The sequence below is a fragment of the Schistocerca piceifrons genome, chromosome 3 (genome assembly GCF_021461385.2).
Source record: "Schistocerca piceifrons isolate TAMUIC-IGC-003096 chromosome 3, iqSchPice1.1, whole genome shotgun sequence".
In the NCBI taxonomy this organism is placed as follows: Eukaryota; Metazoa; Arthropoda; class Insecta; order Orthoptera; family Acrididae; genus Schistocerca; species Schistocerca piceifrons.
The window spans coordinates 295,068,135-295,083,029 of record NC_060140.1 but is presented as its reverse complement, the minus strand read 5'-3'; the positions used below and the strand labels follow the sequence as shown (position 1 = coordinate 295,083,029).

General features: G+C 44.5%; 1 protein-coding gene and 1 non-coding gene across 3 annotated transcripts in view; one reads left to right on the top strand and one right to left on the bottom strand.

Annotated features, from left to right (window-relative positions):
• The window catches only part of LOC124789971 (receptor-type tyrosine-protein phosphatase N2), a 444,282-nt gene extending 430,432 nt beyond the window's left edge, over nt 1-13,850 (bottom strand). For both annotated transcript variants that reach the window (XM_047257507.1, XM_047257508.1), the window contains exon 1: nt 13,737-13,850. In XM_047257507.1, the coding sequence (XP_047113463.1) occupies nt 13,737-13,818 (82 nt within the window). In that variant the 5' untranslated portion in view covers nt 13,819-13,850. The remainder of the gene's footprint in view (nt 1-13,736) is intronic.
• Trnat-ugu lies at nt 12,762-12,836 on the top strand. The gene has a single exon. It is a non-coding gene; the product is annotated as a tRNA-Thr (tRNA).
• Nucleotides 13,851-14,895: the final 1,045 nt, after the last annotated feature.

Sequence of the window (14,895 nt, the reverse complement as noted above, 5' to 3'; positions counted from 1 at the left end):
CTGTACTGAAAACAGCCATTCAGGAGGTCATCGACAGCATCGATGTTCCGACACTTAACGACTCATGCAGAATTTAGCTATTCGTCTGCGCCACATCATTGGCAATGATGGCAGGCATATCGAACGTGCCATAACCTAAATCCGAATATCTGTAGTGACGTTTACATGTTGAATAAAGCTTGTGCACGCTGTAGTTGCTAACTAATTTACGCTTTTTTTCATATAGTTCAATAATTGTCACCCTGTACGATTTCTCTGTTTGACGACCGCCTAATTGGCGCATATTCTCGCCTTCGCTTTCCATATCTAAAGAGTCATTTTCTGTAGTTGTTCACCGGGCACTGGTATCCTTCCCAGCTCTATTGTTAGCTCCAAATATTCTCTTTGACATATTTTATACCAGGTTAGCTCGGAAAGGAAGTTACACATTATGACAAGTCAAGAAATTTTTATTCAGTGGTACATTACACTTTAAGTGTCAGAGATACGTGACACTATTTTTCGGCATAGTCAGTAAATCTCTTTAAACAACGGTCGGAAAGTACAACTAACCGTTCAATAACTCGCCGGTGTGAAGCTGCTCCTTGGTCGCGAAACCATACGAGAACCACTAACTGAACTTCCTCATCGCTGGAAAATCTGCGAATCACTTCCTAGATAGCCTGAACATTCTCGTCTGCGGTCGACGTCGATGGTCTTTTTCCCGATCAGCGTCACCCAGGTCTGTTACGGTGTCCGTCAAATTTTTATCACCGTTTCACAACGGCTCGACTCGACACTGCATTTAGTCCATACCAAAAAAAAATTCACGGCGAATCTGTATGCAATTTAGATGTTTTCCCCCAAGAATCGTACTTTACCGCCTGCTCCAAATTAGAACTTCGTTTCCAGCTGCCGTGCCATTTCGCCCGCACACTATGCTGCATCTGTTATCGGTATCGCAGCAGATCTGTGTCACCTGACACATGTACCGCGTCAGACGTACAGGAGATGCAGAACATGTACTCTCTTCTGGCATCGCGCCGCTGTTGTTAAGCTATGGACTTAGCGTAGGATGACGTGTCTAACTTTTTGAAGTTTTTTCTTTACTGTACACCTACATCTATCTACATCTGTTCTCCGTAAGCTACCTTATGGTCTGACAAACAGCAGTTGTGGTATCATAATCGTTACCCCTGTTCCCTGTTCTGTTCGCAAAAGCTGCATGGGACGGACGCTTGTTTTCAAGACTACGTATGAGCTCTAATTTTTCAGACATTCTCGTCGTTCTTATCACAGGCCTAAACTTAAATTTTAGTAGATATACATTTGTGTATAAAATCCCCTATGCGTTCATAATAGTCTGCGAAACTGTCTGCCACCTTGAAGTATGTTTTTATCTTGTAGCAAACGGAACGTCCACTTCTTCCAGCCGTTTTTCACGTAAAGTTACTTTTACTATGAAGAACAACAGGCTATGAACTCTGGACACAACCTGCTTTGTTGACCAAACCTCAGTGCAGTTTGCAACTCAAATTACAATTCAGTCGTTTCACAAGAACATCTCCTCTGACGAATTTCTGTCGTCAGAGTCTTCTCTTTTCTTCGTTCTACATTCTAAAGATCTGAGTTGACAAAAACCATGGAAATTCGCCAGGTTGGAGGTCCATAAAGCGACGTACGGCACTGCAGACACTGATCGAGTACTTGCGATGATTGAAACTCATGAAAAGGATGTCTTTCGCCGCCGCACGACGCCCCAGGTGCACGTCGAACATAAAAACCAAACTCCCAACAAGCACTGAAGCGTCTCAGCACCTTAACTGACGATAATAATGCTTCGTAAACTTAACTGAATGCCAATTATGAACGATTACTTAATTATACTAACTGCTAAAAGTACAGGTTTTTCACAAAACCCATGAAATATTAACCAACGTATCTGTACGCTTACAAGTCGGTACGATCAAACCTCCGCTGCATAACAAAGACGATTCAGGAAGTACGTTAACACAAGGTCTGTTCGGAAAATATATTCTTTAGGCAGTTATCGACACAATGGTAACCGCTGGTGCTCATTACTTTTAAACGTCTTCAGTGCGTATTTCTTTCCAATGATCTGTTCCACTGATAAACAGTACATCGATATTTGCAAAAAAGGAACTTGTTGCCTCGTCATGGCCGTATGATGGACGTCTCTATAGGCGGAGAATCGTCTTCTACCCAAACGTCTTCTCACATGAAAGAGATGGAACTTACTTGTTACGTGGTCGGAGCTGTAGGATGGTCCAGTATCTTCGAGTGCTGCAGAAAATCAAGTCTACTGATGACTGATGAGAGCTGATCTGCCACTCGTCTCCTCAGATCAGTGGAGAAGCACTTGAGAGGCAGGTGACTACCAATTTTGAGATATCGGTGAACAAATGCTTGCAGAAACATCGTGACTACGTTGAAATATAATGAGCAGCGTCATTGGAAATGTGTTAGTTTGACAGCTTCTGAATATTTTTCTTAGTTATAGCTATTGTTACTTTTCTTTTTAAATTATACCATAATCAGTGGATGAAACTCTGAGATTGCGTTTTATGTAATTAAAAATAAAAATCAGTAATGTAAGTGGACAGTATTTAGAATTACTATCGCTATAAAAGATTGAACGTAACATTTTATAAAAAAGAAAACGTTACTATAACGATGTTTTATATTGTTAAGCTTGCGGGTGCTCTATGGTACAGTAGAATGTCGGTGATTCATAGAACAGCAAGAAAAATTAGCTTCAGTGATGTCTTCAAAAAGTAAGAAAATTGATTTATTTCTTGATTACATGAAACAACGTCAAATTCGGATTTAGCAGCCGACTGTGACAATCAAAATTATGTACTTTATTTTCTATGCCATTATAGATAACGACGACTTGAGATTAAATTACTACTGCAATAAACTTGGACGCTTTGACTTCCTGACAAGAGCTCAAAACGCACTTACGTTTTAGCTTTTTAGAAATGCTTCGGATGTATAGTGCCTTGTTTGTATACTCCTGAGGCTACTTGGAAAGGAAACGTTTACAGTGAGATATATGTTTGTTGACATCTCCCCGCCATCGTTCTCTAAATCTAAATCAAATTAGAATTACATTAATACCTTCAGCTGCTGATGGACGATGATGTATATCAACGGAGAGAGGTGAAAATGTGTGCCCCGACTGGGACTCGAAACCGGGATCTCCTGCGTACATGGTACCCGCTCTATCCATCTATTTTTTGTTTTGTTTTGTTTTTCTTTAATCTCATTTTGTTCGCTTTCGTCCGTTGCTTCCGCTCGGGGCGGACATCGTAAGACACCCGTTTAAGTTCGTCGTTGATCAGTTAACTCAGTTTTTTTATTAGAAAGAGCAGCTAGCCCTCTGACCGAAAACGCTGAGCTCCCGTGCCGGAAACTTTATTTTCTATGCCATCCATCTGAGCCACCGAGGCCACAGAGGATAGTGCGACTGCAGTGACTATCTCGCGCACGCCTCCCGCGAGACCCACATTCTCACCTTGTATGTCCACACACTACATTCGTAATGTCCCACCCCAACATTACTCGTGAAAGACATTCTAACCAAGTCCCGTAAGATTTCGGGGAATATGTGTGCATTCGCACAGAAGAAGAAAGTCATGGCCGGTATTGCCAGAACTATATACTTATATGGATATGGTGTCTGTTCTTTCGAACATGTCCGAAAGAACAGACACCATTGATGACCTGCAGTCGTCGAGAACGAAATTAGAATTTTAATAAAAAATTGAGTGAACGGATCAACAAAGAACCTGAACAGATGTCATCGGACGTCCGCCACGAACAAATTCAACGAACAATATAGAACAAAATGAGATCTAAAAATAAAAAATAAAAATGGAGAGAGCGTCTTCCATGTACGCAGGAGATCCGGGGTTCGAGTCCCGGTCGGGGCACACATTTTCACCTGTCCTCGTTGATATATATCAACGCCCATCAGCAGCTGAAGGTATTAATATAATTCTAATTTCGTTCTCGACGGCTGCAGGTCATCAATGGTGTCTGTTCTTTCGGACATGTCCGAAAGAACAGACACCATATCCATAGAAGTATAAATCTAAATCAAGTGACTATTAAGCATAGCGGAGTCTTCTTTTTCACAATAGGTCCCTGAAGGAGAATGGCTACGTTGCACTGCATATTCGTAATGCATCATCAAGCGTGTTATATTTGGTTATCTTATGTGAGTTATTTCCAAATAACTTTAGTTTATACATCTTGAATGCAAAAATCCGCAATTTAAATCCACTTTCGAGGCGAATCATTAACTCTTCATGAGAATAAGTTTCTTTGATAATAGGTTCTAGAATAAGATACGGAAGTTAGAGATTTTCATGTGTTGCATTATCCATATGTTATACAGTCTAGGTAAAACAACTGAAAATTAAAACGCAAGATAAGGAAATTATGTTTGTGTGAAGCTAATTTAAGAGCTGCAAGTCTCAGATCATACCGATGACAGCATAACTGTAAGCATAAATCTTGCGGAGTCTAAGATACAGTTGTGTTTTGTGAACACGAGTAAGATAACTTAGATATGGATAAGTCGAGGAGTTATGTAAGTGAAGAACGAAATACGTTTCGTGTATGTAACGATGTTATACTTGATAAATTTACAACATCTACAGCTTACTTAAACGGCGTCTGGAAAGGGATAGTTTTTCCTTCATCACTTCTGTGTTTTCTAATGTCATTCGTACATGGAGCGTGGAATGAATAATTGCTTTTTACGCCTTTCTGTAGCCTGTGCCAACGTAATTCCATCTGCGCTGTAAGAAGAAACGCATTGGAAACTCACGTTTAAGCACTGCATAAATAAGAAGATAAATGTCTTGTATAATGATTTACCGAAAAAATTTTCAGCGTCCCAATAACGTACCAATAATTCACCAATCACTGCAACAGCAACATTTGGAAAAGCAGTACAAAGCGCAGCATGCAAACAATAACAGCTTCTCATCAACAATGGTCTTCGTATTAGGCTGGGCATTAATTATGTTTCTTGTTCTCTAACTGCATGCAATACATGAACATCATCTACCACAGCTCGCAATACATTGTAATTAAAGACATTTAATTTAACAATTTTTGCAGTTGATAGATGAAAAAGTAACTAAAATATACACTGAAGAGCCAAAGAAACTGGTACACCTGCCTAATATCGTGTAGGGCCTCCTGAGCACACAGAAGTGCCGCAACATGACGTGGAATGGACTCGGCTAATGTCTGAAGTAGTGCAGGAGGGATTTGATCCCATGAATCCTGCACGGCTGTCCATAAATCCGTAGAGTACAAGGGGGTGGAGATCTTTTCTAAACAGCACGTTTCAAGCATCCCAGATATGCTCAATATGTTCATGTCTGGGGAGTTTGGTGACCAGCGGAAGTGTTTAAACTCAGAACAGTGTTCCTAGAGCCACTCCGTAGCAATTCTGGACGTGTGGGGTGTTGCATTGTCCTGCTGGGATTTCTCAAGTCCGTGGTAATTCATAGTGAATATGAATGGATGCAGGTGATCAGACAGGATACTTGAGTACGACACACATGTTAGAGAATCGTATCTAGTTGTTTCAGGGGTCCCATATAACTCTAACTGCACACGCCCCACATCATTACAGAGCCTGCTTCAGCTCCCTGCTAACATACAGGGTCCATGGATTCATGAGGTTGTCTCCATATCCGTACACGTCCATCCACTCGATAGAATTTGGAACGAGATTCGTCCGACCAGGCAACAAGTTCCCAGTCATCAACAGTCCAAAGTCAGTGTTGATGGGCACAGGCGAGGCGTAAAGCCTTGTGTCGTGCAGTCGTCAACGGCAAACATCGATGGTGTTTGGTTAAATGGTTTGTACGCTGACCCTTGTTGATGGCCCAGCATTGAAATTTTCAGCAGTTTGCGGAAGGGCTGCACTTTTGTCACGATAAACGATTCTCTACAGTCGTCATTGATCCCGTATTTGCAGCATCTTTTTCCGGGCACAGTGATATTGGAAATATGATGTTTTGCCGGATTCCTGATATTCACAGCGCACTCGTGAAATGGTCGTACGGGAAAATCCCCACTTCGTCACTACCTCGGACATGCTGTGTCCCATCAAATTCACTTAAATCTTGATAACCTGCCATTTTAGCAGCAGCAATTGATCCAACAATTGCGCCAGACATTTGTTGTCCCACATAAGAGTCGCTGACCTTAGCGCCGCACCCTACCTGTTTACACTTCTCTATATTTGAGTACACATGCCAATGTCAGATTTTTATTTTTATTTATTTATTTATTTATTTGCGCTTCACTGTATTTACGACCACCGTCATTACCGCAAGTTGTTCCGCCTAAAACTGAAGTCTTTCCGAACAGACCTCGGAAGGTCCAACGACACTGAAAGGGCCCCGTCTCGACCTCAGCCCATAGGCATCACTGGATACGGATATGGAGGGGCATGTGGTCAACACACTGCTCTCCCGGCTGTTGTCATCTTTCGTGACTGGAGCCGCTACTTCTCAATCAAGCAGCTCCTCAATTGGCCTCTCAAGGGCTGAGTGGGCCCTCATTGCCAACAGTGCTCGGCAGACCCGGACGGTAACAATACATCAATCAGTACGCTACAGCCTCTCTTCCTAGAAGCGATAATTTGGTTTATTGTTTTTCTTGCGGGGAGGGGGCGAAAGATAGAGGATGGTGGGGTCCATAACAACAAAAGGAACACATTTCTAATTTCTAATACAGCTGGCTGCGATGCAGACATTTTGTTACGCTTCCATATACCGGGTGATCAACAAGTCAGTGTAAATCTGAAAACTGAATAAATCACGGAATAATGTAGATAGAGAGGTACAAATTGACACAAATGCTTGGAATAACATGAGGTTTTATTAGAACCGAAAAAATACAAAACTTCAAAAAATGTCCGACAGATGGTCTGGGGACCTGGGAGGCCAAGCATGACGAAAGTGGCGGCTGAGCACACGATCATCACCAAACGACGCGCGCAAGAGATCTTTCATGCTTCTAGCAATATGGGGTGGAGCGCCATCCTGCATAAACATCGTACGTTCCAGGAGGTGTTTATCAGCCAGGCTGGGGATGATGCGATTCTGTAACATATCGGCGTACCTCTCACCCGTCACGGTAGCAGTTACAAAACCAGAATCACGTATTTCCTCGAAGAAAAAAGGCCCAATAACGGTAGATGTGGTAAATCCAACCCATACCGTGACTTTCTCGTCGTGCAATGGAGTTTTCACGACAGTTCTAGGATTTTCGGTAGCCCAAATTCTGCAGTTGTGGGCGTTGACAGACCCTCGGAGCGTGATGAGCTTCGTCGGTCCACAACACGTTACTCAACCAATCGTCATCTTCCGCCATCTTTTGAAACGCCCACACCGCAAATGCCGTCCGCGTCACTAAATCGCCAAGTAACAGTTCATGATGCCGATGGATTTTGTACGGATAGCATCGGAGGGTACGCCTACGTGCCAACCAAACAGTAGTGTATGGAATGCCAGTGCGACGTGCGACTGCACGAGCGCTGACTTCCCCGTGCATAGACGAACCCGCTACAGTCTCCATTTCTTCCTGATCTGTCTCAGCAGCATTACGCCTTGTGCTCGGTCGGCCACTACGGGGTCTATCGTCTAAACAGTCCGTGGCTTCGAACTTCGAAATCATTCTCGCCACAGCTGAATTTGTCAACGGACCTTTACCAATTCGAATCCCCTTCCTATGGCGATAGGATCGCAACGCTGAACTAGCACATTCCCCATTCTGATAATACAGCTTCACTAAAAGCGCCTTTTCAGGTAACGTCAACATGCTACGACTGCTGGCGCATCTGATTTCTCTCTCATTAGAGCTCCTTTTATACACGATTGTCAAGCGCAGTCACTGACGTTTTGCTGTCCAGTGTGTGAACCTTGTTTTTTTTTTTGTTTTGTTTTTGGTTCTAATAAAAACCTATGTCATTCCAAGCATGTGTGTCAATTTTTACTTCTCTATCTACATTATTCCGTGGTTTATTATGTTTTCAAATTTATATTGACTTTTTGATCACCCGGTATTTTAACTTGCTGAAGACGAACCGAAAAAACCCTAATGATCAGAAAAAAGAAATATAAAATTTACAGTTTTTAAAGCTTCTTTTATATTCGAGTCAGATCCAACATGGAGCTCAGATGTCATGTTTGTGGCTTGATTAGTAACACAGTTATAGGTGAAAAAAATTTTTTGTTGTGCGTTTGCACTGCAGGATTCGGCGAAGACGTTTCCAACGCTATTTTTGTCTCTTTAGAAGTTTTTGTGTTAGAAAGAGTCAAAGTAAAACTGTACTACCCCGAATCTTACAAAATGCTTAGAATTCGTATGTGGTTGGACTAACGTTGTAAGTATGCAAAGGGCAGCCTTGGTGATTTCTCGAGCGAGTATATATAAAAAAAAAAAAAAAAACGGACTTACACACATTTCAGAGAAGACTTTTTTTGTCTTCTTTATCGAGTTTCGATTTCCCCCGATGGGGGCGGGCTGTCAGCAGCTTAGTACGCCGCTCTTCAGCCTACAGAATTTGTTTTAAAAAGATGAAGATAATAAATAATAAAATCAGGCGATAAAATCGGTGACTTAAATGGTAAAATAGCGGAAAAGTGTAGAACTTTAAACTTTTTTTTCTTTGTTGAGTCAGAAAAGACGTGTAAAATCTCTTAAAAAAGTTGAAAATTACACAAATAAGGTTTGAGGGCAGGATCCAGGAATAATTGTAACGGTTCGATGTATCTATCACGCTCACGATCAATGAAGATCAATTAACGTGGGGCGTTCAGTGAGTAACGTAACACTTTTTTTCTGGGCTAATTTTGGTTGAAAGGAAGAAATGCAGAATTTGTTGCAGGACATCGTGGATTAGTCCGTCTTCAGCCCCTACACTGTAGGGCCTACAGTGTCATGAATTTGCGATAGGTGGCAGCGCTATACACAGCCTTCAAAATGGCGTCTGTAACAGACGAACGTTCCAAGTAGAGAGATGTCGCTGAGTTCCTTTCGGCGGAGAAGCATATCATCGAAGATGTTCACAGGCGTTGTAGAATGTCTACGGAGACCTGGTAGTGAACAAAAGCACGACGAGTCGTTGGACGTCTCAGTTCTTCCTCAGCCATTCTACAGCCCGGATTTCGCATCTTCCGACTTCCATCTGTTTGGCCCAAGACTGCACTCTGCGGGAAGCAGTACGTGAACGATGGAATGTTATTGATGCAACAAGACGTTGGCTCCCACGTCTATCAGTAAAGTAGTACCATGAGGACATCCAGGCCCTCCCAGTTGGTGGCCTAAGGTCCTCGCATTAGATTGAGATCATGTTGAAAAACAGGGTTTTGTAGTCAAAAGAGTGAGGAATGATGTGGTATATTGGAATCCAACCTGCTTTACCAAAAAGTTTTGCATTACTTATTGAACACCTATTGCATAAATTATACATTTAGTAATAATTTGTCCACTGCTTACTCAATACGAAATGTGCAAGTAATTGTGACACGATGATTTTTTTATGCTGAATGTTCGATTTAATTTTTGTTGATACTTTATTTCACGTGAATAGCGCATAACGTATTAGATGGATGTATAAATAGGATGGTATTCTGCTAGTATTGATGAAAGAAAAGAAAAAATTCCATATTTTTACTCAGCGTTAATCTCTGAATAATATGAAAATGGAGAAGAAAAGAGATTCCAGCACCCCAAACGGCCACTCAAAATCTTTACCTTCCCTTATGATCGACTGGAAATTAATCGTTCTCAGGAAATCGGCAGCAACTGTCAATCCTCTAAGTCAAATGGTTCAAATGGCTCTGAGCACTGTGGGACTTACCTGCTGAGGTCATCAGTCCCCTAGAACTTAGAACTACTTAAACCTAACTAACCTAAGGACATCACACACATCCATGCCCGAGGCACGATTCGAACCTGCGACCGTAGCGGTCGCGCGGTTCCAGACTGCAGCGCCTAGAACCGCTCGGCCACCTCGGCCGGCTGACAATCCTCTAAAATTGAGTTAATAACATAATGGTATTTAAATAAAAGCAATTGCGTCAATTATATTACTGACCTTCTCGATTCTGGGATCACATAAACATACCGAGTCCAGAAATGACGAGTTTTGTTTTTATATCCAAGGTGTTTCACCGTCAGAACAGAAGTAAATCGTTTCTTCTTTCTCCAGTTTTTCACGATCGACAACGATTGACGATCTCCGTCAGGAGACGGCTGCATATAAACCTCGATAGATCTGTCTTATCGACTGAGAGGACAGGAAAGTACAGAGACGTTACTATCGAGGATCTAGACAGGCTGCCTTACATCCGTAACAGGGTTGGGAACATCACGACATATGTCTCTGTAAGACAAAAACACAATTATGTTTGAAGTGTATCGGCAAATATTATTGATTTGATGGTGCATCCAGTAAACCACACATAATCAAGAGCAGGTATATCGCGAATACGTTGCTGCTGCGGTAGTTCATGTAATGCATTGTATCACAAAGTGATTTTTTGTTGCACGTAAAAGTATCAGACGTGGATGCACGTTCGAAGCATTGTCCACTTGGCGTCCTCTACGAGTCCTAGGAATTGGTCAGGTACATTTGCTAACATCCTGCGCTAGTACACTATTAAACGAAATGTCTTTCTCTGTGTGACGTCATGGTGTATAAACATACATAAAATGCCTTAATGGTATCCAGAAAGTACTGGTCACAAAAATGAGTATACGACGCATTTTAGAGTGTTGCAAACAGCTGTCATTGATCTAGATAATATTGTATGGAGTGATGTGTAATTGTACGCGACTCAGTACGAAAGTAGCAGCGAGAAAACGTTAAAGACGCATGTCGAACGATATTATATTGTAATGTTATGACAACAGTAAATCTGGGTGGAGCTCGTAAATGACCTGAAGTAGTTTGTCTTGGTTTGGATCTCTGCACTTTATTCCTTGTTGCTGGCTAAGTGAACACGTGTGTTTGTGCCATTTTTAATATACTACAATATTTCATATTCAGACGTTCTCTCGACATCATAATCCTCCTTTGTAAAAGGAAGTATGATTACCTGGGAGGTCGTTGTAAAATATGATTTTTTGTTGTTCTGGCTTGCTCCAATCCCTTACCTGCAAATCACCGAAGTTGAGAAGTAGTCGATTGTGTGCTAGACTTACCCAGCGATAAATCCAGCAACAACTAGTTACCATACATCCGAGAGAATGGCAACAAATTCTGCCCGCAGTGTAAAGTGGAAAGACTTCCCATAAGATTAAACTTTAAGACAGTATAAGCTAATACACAGTAAATACAATACTACCTATGTCATAATATCGTTTACTAAATGATACCAATTTTGGAGGATTAATCCTCGGTCTTCGTGCATCTGAATTACGGAATGAGTTAACAGCCTCCACGTATAAATGCCTAAAGAAGGAGTCTTAATCCTGCGAATATGATGGCGTTTAATGAAAGACATAGTGGCGGAGGGCTATTGTATTTCTTATAGCTAAGACAGTACCACAGTGAGTTCGTACCACTCTTAGTTACGCGAGTGGCATCTTTCGACAAGAACAGCAATCAGGTATCATAGATTTTTACAATACGTTTTAAGTGCAGAGGACAGAGGTCAGTGAAGGGAATCTCGTCGAGTAACAGACTGCATACAAAGCACAAGCCTTTCATGTAGAGTGCTGCTCCATGTCTTAAGTCGAATTTACTGCACCTGTAACGTTACCTCACTAGTGCCACATCGTGCTGTGAGAATTTATTTCCACATTAGAGTTTTTCGGGGTTGAAACAAGTTTTGGATGCGATGTGTGCGTGTTTGTTGTTCTGTCAGTTTCCTTACAATTGTCTTTTTTGTTGATACGGTGTTGTGGCTCCTCCGTCAAGCAGAATTTCACAGACAATTACAACGTGCGTGGACGGGGTTCAAATCCAGTATCTCAGCCACAGTGTCACATCGTGGAGCGTAACGGATCTACCCGATTATGGAATTACCACCAACAGTACCATATGCCCTCACTTTATGAGGCACTGTGTAGAAGTTTGTAACTGTTTCCAAACGCCCTTCGCTTGACACAGTTTATCCAAGAAGAAATACATTTCCCCAAAGGCCATGGCCGTAAATGACTAACAATTACAATCAAATGAACACCCTTAGCTGCTTACAGGCGTTGACATACGACAACGGGGACAGATGAAAATGTGTGCCCCGACCGGGCTCGAACCCGGGATCTCCTGCTTACATGGCAAACGCTCTATCCACCTGAGCCACCGAGGACACAGAGGATAGCGCGACTGCAGGGATTTATCTCTGGCACGTCTCCCGCGAAACCCACATTCTCAACGTATTGTCCCGCACTACATTCGTAGTGCCCCCACCCATTAAACTCACTACTCGCGCTGCGTTGCCGATTCCCGTAAGAGTTCGGGCACTGTTTGTGCATTCGCACAGAAGAAGATGGTCTAGTGGCCGGTGAGCCTTAACTATGTGTATACTAAGATGGTATCTGTTCTTTCGGACATGCGCAAACAGTGCCCGAACTCTTACGGGAATCGGCAACGCGCCGCGAGTAATGAGTATAAGGGGCGGGGGCACTACGAATGTAGTGCGGGACAATATCTTGAGAATGTGGGTTTCGCGGGAGGCGTGCCAGAGATAAATCCCTGCAGTCGCGCTGTCCTCTGTGCCCTCGGTGGCTCAGATGGATAGAGCATCTGCCATGTAAGCAGGAGATCCCGGGTTCGAGTCCCGGGCGGGGCACACATTTTCATCTGTCCCCATTGACGTATGTCAACGCCTGTAAGCAGCTAAGGGTGTTCTTTAATTGTAATTTCATTCATGGTCACCGATGGTATCTGTTCTTTCGGACATGCCCAAAAGAACAGATACCATCTTAGTATATATATAATGACTAACAAAATTAATAAATTTCAAAGCTATCCGCAGGATTTCATGGAGTGACCTTAATGCGGATGAGGTGACGCTGTGGTTGAGACACTCAAATCGCATTCCGAAGGAACAGGGTTCGAATCCCGTCCTGATACGTTGCATCTGTGTGCGAAATTCTGACTGATGTACGAGGTACAATATCTGGACTATATAAAAAGACGACTGCGAAGGAAGAAAACGCAAAACAGCGCACGCGCACACACACACACACACACACACACACACACAGAAAGAGAGAGGGAGAAAAACATATCTGAAAACACTGGAACACTGGAAAAAGAGAGTAAAGATATATGATTGCTGCAAAAGCTTTACTCTTGAAGGAATGTTAGTTTACGTAGGACAACTGCACTTGTTTTTTGTTTATTGTTCTGCAACCGATTCCAGTCTACAGTCCTTGGGCAACATAAACATGATCAGCTGAGCTTATAGACCGCAATCGGTTGTCTAATAACAAAAAAGAAAAATGTTCAGCTGTTGAACAGACTATGAAATTCTTCAAGTTACTCAAGTATCTTACAGCTGTCAACGACGGCTTACACATAATGTTACTTTAGTAATGAAATTGTTACGAAAACAGGCTCTGAACGAAGCAGAGGCGAAACAGATGTTAGCGAGCGAGCGTGCTGGCACGAGCTGCGTGCTGCCCCGTGCGTTATCGAGCGGCGAGCGTGCCGGGCGGCGGCGTGGTGGCGGGCCGCCGGTACTCACCGATGAAGCCGCGGGCCTCGCAGGTGGCCGCGAACAGCGCGAGCACGGCCAAGAGCGCGAGGGCGCGCCGCTGAGCCGCCATGGTGTGGCTGCCGCCGGCGTGCTGAGCAGGACTCAGCGCCCCGCGGCCAGCCGGCGCGCACCGCCACGCTGTGGCGGCGGCTGCAGCCCCGCGCGCCGTCTGCGCCGACGCCGACGCTGCCAACAGGTACCCCGAGCGCCCTCCGCCGGCGTGGGCGGCACTCCGGCCCCCGGACGGCCCGCACCGATCGATACTGGCCGAGCTACCTGCCCGCGGAGGCGCGCGCGCACGTCGACAGAGACGGTCGGACGCGGTGGGCGGCTGCGGGATCGAGACGGAGCGAGAGTGCGCGGGCGACGCTGCCGGGGCGCGCGCCCTTTGTTAAAGCCCGGGGACGACGCCCACGCGACGCTCCGGTGCGCTTGCGCAGTGGCTCGCTCGGCCCTTCGCGCAGGGCGGCGGTAGTACGGAGAACGACGGCCGGTCGGGCGCACGGCAGAGCGCGCGGCAGGCGCTCGCTGCCCGTTATCGCTCCCCTCCCCACCCCTCCGCATCCTACCCGGCCGCAGCTGGAGGCAACATGGCGGCCGCCTGACGTCACCGCGCCCCCCGGCCGCGTCCTCCCCATGACCTATTGCAATAACGATTGTGCCACCCCCCCGCAGCCGCCGCCGTCGCCCACTGTAACGGTGCTAGTGGCGCTATTGATCGCGCGAACACTTGTTGAGCTCCCTGTCGGCCGCCACCGTCGAATGGGACCTCGCCTCCCTGGACGCCGGCGCTGCGGAATGAATCTCTCTCTGTCTGCCCCACCACGAGTTTTCGTCTTATTTTCTCCGTGGCGCAGCAAACACTAGCCAGAATACACGCCTCGTCTACCACCAACCGCGTCCCGTTTGCGTGCAACGGCAGCCCTACATGAAACACTACTTGCAGAGTCTTGCACGGCGCCAGAACACTTGTTGAGCGACCATCTGTAGTCTGCTTTCCATTAACAAACGACAATATCTCGCTGAGTTGATTAGTAATTTTTTAACGCCCACTGTAGTTCATGCAGCGAAAGAAGGGCGTGACAATTGATAGCCCTCTTGTCAGCTTCCATTGTGCTAGAGCAACAGCGAGGCGATGCCCTGCAGA